The following is a 15,149-nucleotide window of genomic DNA, read 5'->3' on the forward strand; positions in this document are numbered from 1 at the left end:
AGATAGGGTCTTGCTAAATTGCCCTATCTGGCCTCTGTGATCCTCTGGCCTCAGCCTCCTAAGTAGCTGAGATTACTGCATCCAGCTCAGTCAAGTAATTCTTGACAAAGGTACCAAGAGCACACAGTGGGGAAAGAACAGTCTCTTCAAATGGTGCTAGAAAAATTGTGTAACCACATGCAAAAGAATGAAATTAGACCTTTATACCATGTGCAAAAATCAACTCAAAATGGATTAAAGATGTAAACATAAGACCTGTAACTACAAAAGTATTAGAAGAAAACATAGAATTAAGCACCATATTAGTCTGGGCAATGATGTTTTAAATATAATCCCAAACAATTAGGATTGCAAACACAAAACCTTTTCCAAACAAGGGCAATAATCAAGAGAATGAAGAGACAACTTACAGAATGAGAGTAATTTGTAAATTACACATCTGTTGAGGAATTCCTATCCAAAATATATTTAAAAAATCAAACCACTCAATTGCAAGAAAACCAGCCAATTTAAAAATAGGTAAAAGACCTGTCCTAATCTGTTTTGTTGCTATAGCAAACTAGTTGAGACTGGATAATTTATACAGAAATAGGTTTATTTAGCTCACAGTTTTGGAGATCTAAGAGGATGGTGCCAACATCTGCTTGGCCCTGGTGAGGGCTTTCGTGCTACATCACAACAGAGCAGTTGTCATAATGGCAGGGGTGTAAGTCAGGAGAGAAGGTGAAACAGGAAGCCAGGAGAGCCAAGCAAACCCATTATTGTGGGAACTATCCCAGCCTCCAGAAAAGAAGTCACCCTTGCCCAAGGTAGTCCCCACGACTTAAGTACCTTCCAGCGTGCTCCACCTCTTAAAGGCTCCACTTCAATGCTGACTGCCACACTGGGGAGCAAGCTGCTAGGACAGGGCCCTTTGGAGGACAGGCTAGTGATATCCAAACCACAGCAGAACTGAGTAGACAGTCCTCAAAAGAAACAAATGACCAACTAGTACACCAAAAATGCTCAATATAAATAATCATCAGGGAAAAGAAAAGAAAACCCACAATAAGACATCATTTCACTCCTCATAGAATGGCTATTATCAAAAAGATAAAGATAACAAATGATGGTGAGGATGTAGAGAAAAGGAAACCCTCGCACAATTGGTAGGAATGCACATTACTGCAGTAATTATGAAAATAATGTGGAGTACCTCAAAAATGTAGAAATAAAATTACCACATGATCCAGCAATTTCACTTATGAGAGTGTGTATATAAATCTATGGATGTGGGAATATACAAAGTGTAATAAAAATACAGTGAATGTTCAAAATTTTTTTAATTATTATAATAAAAGACACATTACTGTGAATCTACCTCAAAATAACCACCCCCGCCCCTACGTGAACACACGGGCCCCCATTCTTCTTGCTACTTTTTGAAAGAGTTCTGGAAGCCTTCTTTATTGAGTGTCTTTAGTTGTCCCATAATGTGCCTCAATGTCCTACATTAATTCAAAATGTTTACCTTTTTTGGTCATTTTGACTTTAAAAAAGAACCAGAAGTCACATGGAGCCAGGTCTAGTAAGTAAGATACAGCTTGCTTTTCGACTGGATGGCACTCAACAGCAGCATTCACTATAGCTTTTATCACACTTCAAAAAAGGACTTTCCCAGTCAGGCATGGAGGCACACACCTGTAATCCCAGCACTCAGGAAGCTGAGGCAGGAGGATTGCCATGAATTTGAGGGCACCCTGGGATACACAGTGAGTTCAAAGCCAGCCTGGATTACATACAGAGACCCTGTCTCCAAAAAAAAAGAAAGAAAAGAAAAAAAGAGGGCTTTCAGAACTGCTCCAGAAAGTGACAAGAAAGATAAGCTAAGTGTGTTCAAAGCAAAGAGAGGCATTTGAGGGAGATCAATGGTAATGTGTAATACGTAGCATTTGCTATATATTTTGATTGTGTGTGTGTGTGTGTGTGTTTCCAAGGGAGATGAAATCAGTAAATCGAAAAGACATCTGCACTCCCAATATTCACTGCAGCATTATTTACAAAAGCCAAGATATGGAATCAACCTAATGGTTCATCAACAGATAAATGAAGACAATGTTGAATATATATACACAATCAAATACTATTCATTCTAAAATAAAGGCAATCCTGTCATTTATGACAACAGGAATGAACCTAGAGAACACTGTACGAAATGAAACAAACCACGCACAGGAAGAAAAGTATTTCATAATCTTACTTACATGTGAAATGTTAGAAGACTTGAACTTATAGATGTGAAGCATAGAATAGTGATTACTGTATGCTTGGGGAAGGAGGTTTGAAGAACAGGAAGAAGTTGTTCAAAGGGTACAGTTTCAGTTAGAAGAACTGATTTAGGGGGGATATATTACATAGCATAGTAACCATGGTTAATAACAATATATTGTATATTTGAAATGCTAAAAGAATAGATTTTAAATGTACTTATTCTTTAAAATGTTAAATGTTTGAGATGATAGGTATATATGTGACAGCTCTAAAGTGTGTATGGTTTTTGGTTTCTGTTTTTTGGTACCAGGGATCGAACTCGGGACCTTGCGCTTGCGAGGCAGGCGGCAGCACCACTGAGCTACATCCCCGGCCCTCCTCACGTGTGTATGTGTATCAAAGCATCGAAGTTCAGATCCCTCGGATCTCACTCTGAGGCCAGGACTTTCCCTCAGCTGCTCAGTTGCATCTCCTCCTAACAGCATCACACTCCTCGATACCCCGGCCGGCCCTGATCAGCCAGTGTACCTGACTCTCTTTCTCCAAGGGATGCAACAGAGTGACAGGCTCCCGCCCAATTAAACTGAATAAGTTGAAGTGGTAAACAATATCTCTGGAAAAATAAAGCCAAGAGTACATCACTGGAAAATCAAACCTAATTAAAGAGATCCTCACACCAGCTACAAGCTCTCTTCAGTCTATTTGACCTCAACTCTCAGCACCAAAAAAATAGGAGCATGAAAGGCAACAAAATGTCCTCAAAGATGCCCAAATCTTCTAAAGCAGACCCGAGGGGCAGCAATAAGAAAGCAAACAGCAGACATCCAAGCTGTTAGAAATGATTAGCACATTCCCACTGGCTTGACCCATTGGTGGTACATGGATGACTGTCCCATCAGGCATCCTGAACCACCAGTGGTGCAAAAAAATCTAATCACTTTTATCAGCCTTTTTACTAATAAAATTAATATAAAGCCTATGAATAGACCAAATCTAGTTAGTTGTGTGAATATGAATAATTACTGTCCAAATATAAATATTAATATTATCTATACCGATTAAAAATTACAATAATCAAGTTTATTTATTTCATTAAATTTAAAGAACTTTATTTATATTCATGAATTTCTTTAAAATACATTATACAAAAGGGCTTATTCATGGAAAGTGTGCAAAATATCATAATACTTCAGCTGTTTTGCAGCCACAGTGGCACCCATTTTTCAGATAATCATGCACATACCACCAGTGGTTCAAGCCAGGACAATCAAATTCAATTCAGAGCTGCCCAGCAGCAAGACACACAAATTACAGCCCTATCAGGAACATGTTAAAGAGGAAGAAAAGAAACTCAGCAAGTTCAAAGAGGACATAACCCAAATAAATGATAGTGAAGCAATCATGAAGCATAACTAATGTGGTTGTGGGCAAACAAATAAAAAATTGGGAGACCTGACCAAAACAGCTTAAAACATGAAGAACAAACTTACCAAAGATACAGACTCTGTGAACAGGTGCGAAGCAGAAATCCCAGGGATAAAGAATTCCATGGAATTCATAAACAGCAGAAATTACCACTGTGAAGATAGGGTTTCAGAAATTGAGGATAAAATGGAAATACAGAAAGAATTACTCAGAGAAGCCTTAAAAATTATAAGAGCAAGAAAATTCATCCAGTAGCTACTGGAGAACACTAAGAAGGCTAACTTAAGTTAGAGAGAAATTAGAAGATAGCACACATAGAATAAAAACATCTGTTTACAGGAATCATAACAGAAAATTTTCCAAGCATGAGAAAAGAACTCAAGCTACAGGTAAGTAAGGTTTACCTGTAGAGAGAGCACCAAATGACTGCAAAAAAAAAGAAGCTCTATGACACATTATAGTCAAAATGCCAGATGTCCAACAAAAAGAAAGAACCTTAAAAGCTACCAGAGAAAAGGCAAAAAAAAAAAAATCACTTATAAAAGTAAATCCATTATTACAGCAGAATTCTCAACACAAACTTTAAAGGCCAGGAGAGCTTGGAGAGAAGTGTTTCAAGCCCTAAAAGAAAACAATTTCCAACCCAGACTAATATATCCTGCAAATTTTTCTTTCAAAATTGATGGGGAAATAAGGGTATTCCATGACAAAGAACCTCTTGAGAGGTACAGGAATATCAAATCAGCATCCCCCAAAATATTTAAGAATATTCTAGACCAAGAAAATGAAGTCGACAAAGGATATAACACCAATACTCCTAAACTCTTCAGTGAAAATGAAAGGGAAGGAATACTTGCAAACTCATTCATGGAAGCTACCCTGATCACTACCCTGAGTCCAAAACTAGAACAGGACCCAACTAAAAAAGAAAACTACAGGCCAATCTCCTTAATGAAAATAGACACAAAAATTCTCAACAAGATACTAGCAAATAGAATGTAACAAGTCATGAAAAAGATTATACTTTATGACAAAGTAGATTTCATCCTAGGGATGCAAGAATGGTTTAATATATGCAAATCAATAAATACAGTATACCCATAAAGAGAACCAAGGACAAAAATCACATGATCATATCAATAGGTGCAGAAAAACTTCTGATGAAATCCAACATCCATTTTGATTTTTCAAAAACCTTGAAGATAATAGATATAGAAGAACCTTATCTCAATCTGATAAAAGCCATTTATGACAATCAAATGGCCAACATCATATTAAATGGGGAAAAGCTGAAAGCTTTCCCTCTAAAATCAGGAACAAGACAAGGATGTCCACTATCACCACTTCTGTTCAATATAGTACTCGACACATTAGCCAAAGCAATCAGGTAAGAGAAAGAAATAAAATCTGTACAGGAAAGGAAGAAGTTAAAATTATCATTATTTGCAGATGACGTGATTCTTTACTTAGAAGACCCAAAATATTCCACCAAAAATTAATAACAAATTTAGCAGTGTAGCAGGATAAAAAATCAACACACAAAAATCAATAGCCTAGGGCTGGGGATTCAGCTCAGTGGTTCTGGTGCCCGCCTTGCAAGTGCAAGGACCCAAGTTCAATCCCTAGTACCAAAAAACAACAATAACAACAACAAAAAAAAAATCAATAGCCTTCCCGTACACCAATAATGAACCTATCAAGAAAGAAATTAGGAAAACAATATTCACAATATCATTAAGAAAACTAAATATCTAAGAATTAACCTAACCAAGGAAGTGAAAGACCTTTACAATGAAAACTGCAGTACTCAGAAAATGGAAAAGGAGATGGAAGATGACATCAGAAAATGAAAAGATATCACCTGTTCCTGGATAAGCAGAATCAACACTGTCAAAATGGCCACCCTTCCAAAACTGATACATAGATTTAATGCTATCCCAACAAAATACTGACAATATTCCTCACAGAACTAGAGAAAACAATCCCAAAATACACTTGGAACCAGCAAAGACAGAATAGCAAAAGCAATCCTGGGTAACAGGAGCAAAGCAAGAGCCATCACAATCCCAGATTTCAAGTAGATTACAAAGCTACCATGATAAAAAACAGCATGGTACTGGCATAGAAATAGACATGTGTACCAATGGAACAGAGTAGAGGATGAAACAAACCCAAACACATTCAGTTATCAATCTTTGATGATGGAGCCAAAAATATACACTGGAGGAAAGATAACCTCTTTAGCAAATGGTTCTGGGAAAACTGGCATCCACATGCAAAAGATTGAATCTAGACCCATATCTCTCACCATGTACTAAACTAAAATGAAAATGGATCAAAGATCTAAATGTTAAAACAGAAGCACTTAAAGGCCCAGGGATTTAGCTCAGTGGCAGCGCACTGGCCTCTCAAGCGCAAGGTCCTGAGTTTGATACCTGATACTAAAAAAAAAAAAAAAAAAAAGACGTACTTAACCTGATGGGAGATGAAATAGATGAAACTCTTGAAGACATAGGGACAGGCAAGGACTTTCTGAACAGAACCCCAGTTTCACAAGAAATAACATCAAGAATTAACAAAAGGGATCATGTCAAATTAAAAAGCTTCTGCACAGCAAAGGAAACAACCAACAGAATGAAGAGACACCCTACAGAATGGGAAAAAATATTTTGCCAGCTATACTTCAGACAGAGGATTAATATAAACATAAATATATAGAACTATAAATAAATAGAACTATAAAATATAAAGAACTGAAAAAAATTAAACCCCCAAAAATGAAAGACCCAATCAAAAACGGCCAGCTAAAAGAAAGAGATACTTCTCAGTAGAAGAAATACAAACGGTCCTTGATACATGAAAATATTTTCAACATTGCTGACCATTTAAAAAATGCAAAATAAGGCCGGGGATTTAGCTCAGTGGTTCCACCACCTGCCTCGCAAGTGCAAGGTCCTGAGTTCCATCCCCGGTACCAAAAAAATAAAATAAAATAAAACAATACTGAGAGTCCCTCTTATTCCAGAAAGAAGCCCAATCACCAAGAAATCAAATAATAATAACAAATCTGGCACAGCTGTGTGGAAAAGGAGCTCTTCCTTCTACATTGTTGGGGGCAAGGCAAACTAGTACAACCACTGTGGAAATCAGTATGGAGATTCCTCAAAAAGCTAAACCTAGAAATTCCATTTGATCAAACTATTCCCCTTCTTCATGAAAGAGTTAAAGACATCATATTGCAGTAACACATGCATACTCGTGTTAGTAGCAGCACAATTTATAATAGCTAAATCTTAGAAGCAGCCTGTATGTCCAGCAAGGGATGAATGGATAATGAAATGTGGCGTTTATATACAATGCAGAACCATTATGATAGAAAGAAGGATAAATTTGTGTCATTTGTAGGAAAATGGATGCACCTTGAATCCATAATATTAAGTGAAATAAATCAGGCACACAAGCTTAAATATTTCATGGTTTCTCATGTATGAGAAACCCAAAGCATAAATAAATTAAAGAGCAAAATAAAGGATATATAAAAGGAAATAAGGAGATAGATCTTTTGCAAGAGAAGACCAAGAAATGTTGGGAGTTGGAAGGTGAACAGGAAGGAGATGTAAAAAGAATTAAGATGTGTCTTATGTATCTACCAACTATTCACAATGGATGTATTCATCATGTACCACCAACATGTACTACTAAAATATCACATTGTACCCTATAGATATATACAATTATTATGTCACAATTAAAATTGTAAATTAAAGTCAGTTGTCTACACATCAGTAATGTGATATCTGAAAGTGAAATCTGAAAAGCAGCCCCTTTGATGACAGCATAAAAAAGAATAAAGTATTTAGAATAAAACTTAAATTTAACTAAGGAATTAAAAGACTTGAATACTAAAAATTACAAAATATTGCCAAAATGTTTTCCAAAGACACAATCAATACAATTCAGCCTCTAAAGAGAAGGAAATTCAGTCATTTGTGACAACAGGAATGAAGCTAGACGACATTATTCTCAATTAAATAAGCCAGACACGGGAGGACAGACAGCTCCACTCATGAGCATCATCCAAAATAGTAAAAATCATGGAAGCAAACAGTGATGGCACGGTGGGTGCCAGGCACTGGAGGTGGGGAAATGAAATTCCTAACCCATGGGTATAAAGTCCCAGTTCCTCTAGACGAGCAGGCACTGGAGACATGCTGTACAACAGCGTAACAACTGAGAGCCACACGATACCTTACATCCAAATCTGCTGAGAGGGTAGATCTCGTGTTTAGTGTTCTTACCACAATAAATTTTTTTAAAAGAAAGAAAAATGAGGCTAGAAAAGAGCCAGAGACCGCAGGCAGGAAGCCTGTCTGACCGCAGCTGTAATGGAAGAGAACTGGCACTGGTTCGGTAGAACTGGAAAGCCAACCACCTCCCGTCATGGCAAGAAGAATCACTCTAGAATCTCCTGGGGCTTCTGTGAAGTCATTTTTGAAGGTTCCGAAAGGAATACTGGGAGCATGAATGTGGCAGCTGTAGGAATGTTGAATTTGGAGGGGACAGATCAGCAAAGAAGTTACCGCTATGACAAGGACAGTGACCAGCCCTTACCTGGCTGTGTGAGGCGCTGATGCTGACTACTGACACCCCATGAAACAGGTAGACCGCACCCTGGTTCTCCTGCTCTCCTGGGGCCCCGATGGCCACGTCTGTCAGCTTGTCCCCATTCACGTCCCCCAGCACTGTCAGGGCTGCCCCAAAGCGGCCCCAGGGATGGCCCTGCTCCCCACGGAGAAGGGTATCACATCGCCACCGAGCCCTCTGCTAAACAAAAACAATGTCAGGCCCCCAAATAGGCAAACCCTCCACCCACACCCAAACCCCCAACCCAGGTCCCACCAGCACTCACCCCTTTGGGCAGAGGACACACAGACACCTGGCCCCCTTGTGTGGACTCGTAGTAATGGGGGGCCCCAATGAGGACCAGGTCAGTGCTGCCATCATTGTTCATGTCCACGGAACAGAGGGAGGCCCCAAAGTAGGAGCCGATCTGAAAGACATGGGCCAAGATCTCATACGCCTTCCCACCCAAAGTGGGGCATAGGGGTGCCCTTTCTGTGAAGAAAACATTGTGCCTGCTGAGGAAAACTTTTTGGAGAGGATGTGATTTTTAGATGATTCATTTTAAATTCTTATTTGAGTGTGCTACCAGCTAGAGGAGCATACTATAGAGTCAGGTGGCAGTGGACTTGGTCTCACTGTAACAGAAAAACCTACAAGAGCAGACAGGTTATCCCTTTAATATAGTGGAGATCTTGGCGGGGGTCAAAGTCAGCAGTCTAACTAATAAAGCACCAACCGGTTGGATTAAAAATAACAATTGCCACTGGGGAATTTTTGTGTGATATTGAGAAATAAGGTCTACCACTCAGTATAAAATTTTTTAAATATGGTCAATGTCAATATGTAGAATTCATCCATAGGATTCCTCTGCTTAATTATCCATTGATTCAACAAACAAGGGCTTGCTATTTGCACAGGCTGGGTGGTAGACACAGAAATATATATGTGGCAGTTTTCAACCTGGCTAAGCTCTAGGAAGGACGGGTACAGAGGACATCACACCAGGACTCAGGGCAACACGGCCTCTGCCCCGAACACCACCGCGGGGAGACTAACAGCCACTAATGTCAGTAGGATTCCTACTTTTTTAGGTCAGGTTTATTGGGGTGAACTTTACACATCAATTCAGCCCTTTCAGTGCAGTTTTGGTTTTCACAACCTTCAGAGTCATCTAACCACCACCATAGCCGTGTTATAGGAGTCTCATCTATCCCCAGAGTGTCTGCTCTGCTCATCACAGCCAGCCTTCCCCAGCCCTCCAGTCCCTGGTAACCCTCATCTGTCTTCTGTCCCAGTAGTTTTGCTTTTCCAGAATGTTATCTGAACAGAATTTTGTGGCATGTAGCCTTTTGGAACTGGCTTCTTCCACTTAGAACTCTGCATCCAGGATCCACCTGTGCGGTGGCACATACAGGTGTCCAACATCAGCGTCCCATCATGGAAGCTACCACAGTCTGCTCCTGTATTCCCTAGTCAGAGGACACTGGGTTGACTAAGGACAGAGCCATCCAGCTGTGGAATTATTTCAACATTCTAAAAATTAACGTGGCTATACTGGTTCTGCACCGGTTGAATACTAGTTCTGGGTACAGGTAGAATAGTAGAGAGCTCAGTACAGATCAAACGTTGTCATTTACTGTTGTTTAAAATGTGCAGCACACAGCATCCCCACATGCAAAGCCGAGCCCGTGGGCCATGCGCAACCTCGGCAAGGTCTGCACTCACCTGGCTGCCCCAGATGTTGGCCATGGTCTCCCAGGCACCAGCGTTCTGTCTGAACAGCACCACCAGGCCAGTGTGCTGATACCGAGGCGCCCCCAGAGCCAGGCTTTGCACCTGGCTCCTCACGATGACCGCAGCAGCATAACCTAAAGATGGGGCCTGAGAGCAAGCGCTTCCCCTCACCGGGCCCACGCCCGTCCTGTCGTCCTGTCGTGTAGGCCCAGCTTAGAGTCAGGGCAACGGGGCAGCCCTGTGCTTGGCGGGCTGTGGTAACTGAGCCCTGTGCTATATTCCTCTCTGTGAACATATTCTTCCCCAGTGTTGGGGACTGAACCAAGGCCTTCCCACTGAACTGCATCCCAGTCCTTTTTTATTCTTCATTTTGAGACAGGGTTTCGCTAAGTTGCTAAATGGTCCAGGCGGGGCTCTGCTCGATCTTCCTGCCTCAGCCTTCCAAAGTGCTGGGATTAAGGCATTCATACCACACCTAATTAAAATTCCATTTTGAGCCGGGGATGTAGCTCAGTGGTGCCGCCACCTGCCTCACAAGCGCAAGGGCCCAAATTTGATCCCGGGTACCAAAAAAAAAAAAATCAATTATGAAGTTTCTGTCTTTACAGCTGTCCACAGAAAGATCCAGCAGAATCTGTACTGGCTGATTACACTGCGCCCTTACCCCTTCCTGGAGGAGCCCGGGCCTCTCTCCACTTACCCAGGTAAGCATCACTCATGTCTGAATTCACTCTGGTTGTGTTGATGAAGGTGACCTTTCCCTTTGACGCATGCAGAAAGGCTCCCCCAGCCCAGCCAAAGCTGCCCACAGAGCCCAGCAGGGGGCCACTCTGGGAAGAGGTTGAACAGGGTCACGAAGGGGCCAGGCTGCCCATCACAGAGCCCCTCCCTCGCCTCTTCTCCGCTCCTCCTGTCCCCACCACCCTAGCAATGAAGCAACACTTACAGAGGTAAGGGCTGCACTGAAGCCCTCCTGAGACATCTCGTGCTCAAAGGAGCTGGTGCTTCCGGTCTGAGTACCTGGAGGAGGGGAGATGTCTAACATCAGAGAAAGCAGGGCTCGGTGGGAGGCTCAGTGGGATCTGTGTTGGACTGGAGAGCACATGCCCTCTTCAGGGGTGGCAGCTGGGCCTCTGCAGCTTGTTTGCGTCAAGTGAGAGTGCGGGCCTCGGGGTGTCTGATCTTCCAACTTTTCAAGAGAAGACATAAAGACAGATTGTACATGAAATTCCCCAATTTCTAAATTCTTTCATTCAGTAAACATTTATTGAAGCCAGGCATCGTGGCGCACACCTGTTATCCCAGCTACTTGGGAGGCTGAGGCAGGAGGACTGCAAACTCAAGTCCAGCCTGGGCAATTCTGAGACTTAGTAAGGCCCCTTCTCAAAAAAATAAAAAGGCTAGAATCGTAGTTCAAAGGCCCTGGGTAAAGGCTGGAATTGTAGTTCAAAGGCCCTGGGTTCAGTCCCCAGATTATTTATATATATATCACACGCAGAGTCCACCAAAAAATGTATACACACTTCATAAAAAAAGTTTGTATAAAATATTTTAATACTGTTATCTATAGGGGACCCTACAGGATGTCGTATGTTGCAGAAAACCCACTGCATCGCCAGCCCCTAAAGAAGAAATTGAAAATGCGTGTGCAGCAGTCTCCATGGCCAAGGTCACCCAGGCAGCAGGACCAGTAAAGGTCTGGAGCCCGTGGGCTCCAGTCTTGCCATTGTGGAGGCCAGAGGTAACTGGTATGAATCTCATAACGTCTCCGCAAATTTAGTGTTCAAATAACTACACAAGTTTTCCTTTTCCTGAGGTGTGCACACATCATTTGGTAGAATATATATATCTAGATATAGATATATATTTTTTTTTTAATTTATTGGCCACTTTCTGTGTACCAGGCACTTCTCTAAGCAAATACATACTGACAACACATCCACAATTTGGGGGAAATACTGTGTGGGATTGGACTCCCCCACACTTCAATTTTTCACCCTAAGGCCGAGACTTATAAAATTAGAAACAAGGCCTAGATTCTCTGATTTCAAAGGAAGTGGCTAAGCGAAGCCCAGGTGACCGGGAGGGAGCTGCTGTTGAGGTTCAGAATACCGAGGTTTAGGAGGGCCTGGTCAGCGTCTGGAGCTCCTCGACAAGCTCTGATGCACACTCACCCTCAATGGCAAAGATCTTTTCCTGAAGCTGATTCTGAATGGTCTTCAGAGCTTCAAAGTTATTCACCCTGAACACATGGTCATGAGGGGGTGCAGATGCAATGCTGTTAAGTTCTTGGCGGTTCTTGTTACTGCTGAAGGCATCTCCCACCTGTTACCGAGGAGTAAAGGACAAATCAGATGCGACCCGGGAGTAACAGTAACACCTAGGGAAAATCCTTAGGCAATAATCTGAAATGTAGTTTGACAAATGAGAGAATATAGCAGACAGCCCTGGGACATGGCCCACAAGCACTGTATGGTGTGCGGGGCAGAGAGCCCTGGGGACTTAAACTTGGCTTTGACCCATTTGCTCTGCCGTGCCTCCTGGTACAAGCTGACCTCCCCCCAGAGGAAAGGGAGCCTTTTCTATGTGTATGAGGGTGTTTCTTACACGCCAAGCTATGTGTCATGATGCTGCTTCTCTCCATGCCACACAAGGTGCTGTGGTAGTTTGTTTATATGATGATCCTAACCCTCACGTCTTCCTGCATCCGAGCCCTTTCCCCAGAACCTCGCTGTTCTCTCCTACTCTTGGATCTTGGTTTAGTCCATGAATGTTATCAAATTGACACAGAGGCTTGAAAAGACACCTGCAACATTTCCACTTGCTCTCTTATTCCTCTGCCTTCATCGTAAGCCTACACCCAGGCCAGCCCACTAGAGAATGAGACCCAGGAAGCAGAAGAGCCAAATCACTCCAGTTGTTTCCACCAAGGACATCTGTGCAGCAAACATACATGGCGACTCGTAGAAATGGGGGCGGGGGGGGCCTTGGGGAAGACGAGCAGATCTCCCTAAAAGCCTGCTGCTGATTACAAATGTGACTCCAGCTGAGACAGGAAAACTATCCGGTGACCTATAAACTTACTGTTTTATGTGGTACTGGGAATTGAACCATGGGCCTCCACACTGAACTGTATGCCCAGCCCTTTTTATTTTTTATTTGTTTTGAAACAGGATCTCACTAAGTAGTAAGTTGCCCAGGCAGGGTACGAACTCATGATCCTCCTGCCACAGCTGCCCAGAATGCTGGCATTACAGGCTTGAACCACTAGGCCTAGCTTTCCTCATTATTTCAAGCCCCCAAATTTCGGAATGATTCACTGTCCAGCATTACTGTGACATCCACTAGGTGATATGCTGTGTCCGGGCTGGCAGGAACCTTGACCTCACTTTGATTTTGCCACTCTTTGCAAATTGTGGGTGGGTGTACCCAGGAGAAGCTCTGCACAGGAGCATCAGGCCCAAGAGTCACATCTCCTACCCCAATGACATAGCGAAGGATGCCCTGTCTGTCTGCCTCTGGGGTGACTTCCTCATACGTCAAAGGATCTTCATATTTCTGTCCATCTGTGATGACAACTAGGATCTTTACAGCATTCTCCCGGGCTCCACTGGCACGCTGGAACAGTTCTCTTCTGTCAAATGCAAGTAGACAGAGATGTCGTGAAAGCTAGGGAGGGGACGTCAGGAGAGTCACAGACACAGGCATGGCTGGGGTCTGTCTCCGCTGCGACTTAGTCCTGAGATGTGACTGCCCCGAGAAATGGAAAGGCAGCAGAGGGAACAGAAGGGTGGAGAGAAAGAAAGCTTTCATGGACTTTATACGCATTTGCATAGTTTGGTATCTTAAACTGAATATTATGACTTTTAAGTTTAGAAATTTTAAAACAAGAAATGGACTTAAGCAGGCATTCATTGACTCTCTCCTAGAATATACCACAGTGCCTCCCACAATACACAGCCCACCCTCGCCTTATAAACACACTGTGACATTTTGGAAACAAGATGTGACATCTCCCCCCGGATTAGAGCCATCCATCAATCCACGCTGCCATAGAGCTGCCTTCGGTGACCTAGACTCAACCTACTTCCTAGCCCCTTCCCTTGTGCCCCCCTTTACTTCCAACTTGTTTTTTCATGTTTGCACAACACACAGTTCCGCCTTTAACCCGTTGCTCAAGCTGTTCCCTCCCCTGGAAATATGCTCTATCCCAGCCCTGTCTGAGCAACTCCCCTCATCCTTCAAACCCTAGCTAAAAATATCTCCGCCTCCTTCCATCCTGAGCAAAGAAGAAAGGACTTACATTACTTTGCGGATGCCTGTGGCAGTGTGTGTCAGCCCATACAGCTGTCTTACTGGGTTTACCAGAGATCTTGGGTTAGGGTTTTTCTTGAAATCACTGAAGGTGAAATGAGTCCGGAACTGATCTGAGTACTGCATCAAAGAGAACTGGGAACAAGGCACCCGGCATTAGCCTGGGGAAGGTGCCCTCTTCCCAGTGAGCCCTCCGTAAATCTCAGAACACTCCAATTTCCAGATTCCTTCCCCACATCTCCCACTTCTTCTCAGTATTGGAACTCAGCAATAGAAGACGTGGGTTTCATCCCCCATGCCGGCCTTGCCAGTTAGTCAGCACTGCCTGCTTTACCGGGGCTAAGAGGAGATTGAGGCTGCACCCAAGCACAGCAGAGAACGGAGAAGTAGCACAACACTTGTTGAGGTGGCAATGTCTGCATTTGCAGTAGGAGGGAAAGTGGAGGTCTGGTTGCCAGGCATTTGTCACCCTCATGGGGGCTGCTCCCTAACTTCCCCATTGGCCCTCACCAAGGTTTTAGACTTTTCGAATTGGTCCATCACAGTTGAGACAAACTCCTTCATCTTCTGAAAGTCAAGTGCATGGATGCTACCGGAGCCATCAATCAGGAAGGCAATGTCACTCTCCTGCTGAGGACACCCTAGGGAAGGGGAGAGTGCAGAGTAACTGAAGGCTTGCTGTGCATGCACTGCAAGTCAGCGCTCAGCTGGACAATGAGAGTAAACGGTAAACAAGAATCCACCTGTACTGCAAGCTAACTGAAAACACAGATTTCTTGAAATCAGCAAGATGGCTTGACCAG

General features: G+C 42.8%; 1 protein-coding gene and 1 long non-coding RNA gene across 5 annotated transcripts in view; one reads left to right on the forward strand and one right to left on the reverse strand.

The window, feature by feature from the left end:
- Positions 1-15,149, reverse strand: part of Itgam (integrin subunit alpha M) — a 51,239-nt gene that overhangs the window by 16,742 nt on the left and 19,348 nt on the right. For 3 of the 4 annotated variants that reach the window (XM_021237492.2, XM_004856245.2, XM_021237493.2), the window contains 9 exons: positions 14,857-14,987; positions 14,336-14,481; positions 13,513-13,666; positions 12,207-12,357; positions 10,979-11,052; positions 10,733-10,862; positions 10,024-10,166; positions 8,585-8,725; positions 8,287-8,499 (listed from right to left, as the gene is read on the reverse strand). In XM_021237492.2, the coding sequence (XP_021093151.1) occupies positions 8,287-8,499; positions 8,585-8,725; positions 10,024-10,166; positions 10,733-10,862; positions 10,979-11,052; positions 12,207-12,357; positions 13,513-13,666; positions 14,336-14,481; positions 14,857-14,987 (1,283 nt within the window). The remainder of the gene's footprint in view (positions 1-8,286; positions 8,500-8,584; positions 8,726-10,023; positions 10,167-10,732; positions 10,863-10,978; positions 11,053-12,206; positions 12,358-13,512; positions 13,667-14,335; positions 14,482-14,856; positions 14,988-15,149) is intronic. The other variant, XM_004856244.2, reaches the window with a different exon arrangement.
- LOC106010373 (uncharacterized) lies at positions 8,182-11,847 on the forward strand. The gene is made up of 3 exons (XR_001184201.3): positions 8,182-8,334; positions 10,641-10,736; positions 11,603-11,847. It is a non-coding gene; the product is annotated as an uncharacterized LOC106010373 (long non-coding RNA).

The sequence above is a fragment of the Heterocephalus glaber genome, unplaced genomic scaffold (genome assembly GCF_053883595.1).
Source record: "Heterocephalus glaber isolate CG9 unplaced genomic scaffold, H.glaber_assembly_v1.0 deba00000943, whole genome shotgun sequence".
Taxonomy (NCBI): Eukaryota; Metazoa; Chordata; class Mammalia; order Rodentia; family Bathyergidae; genus Heterocephalus; species Heterocephalus glaber.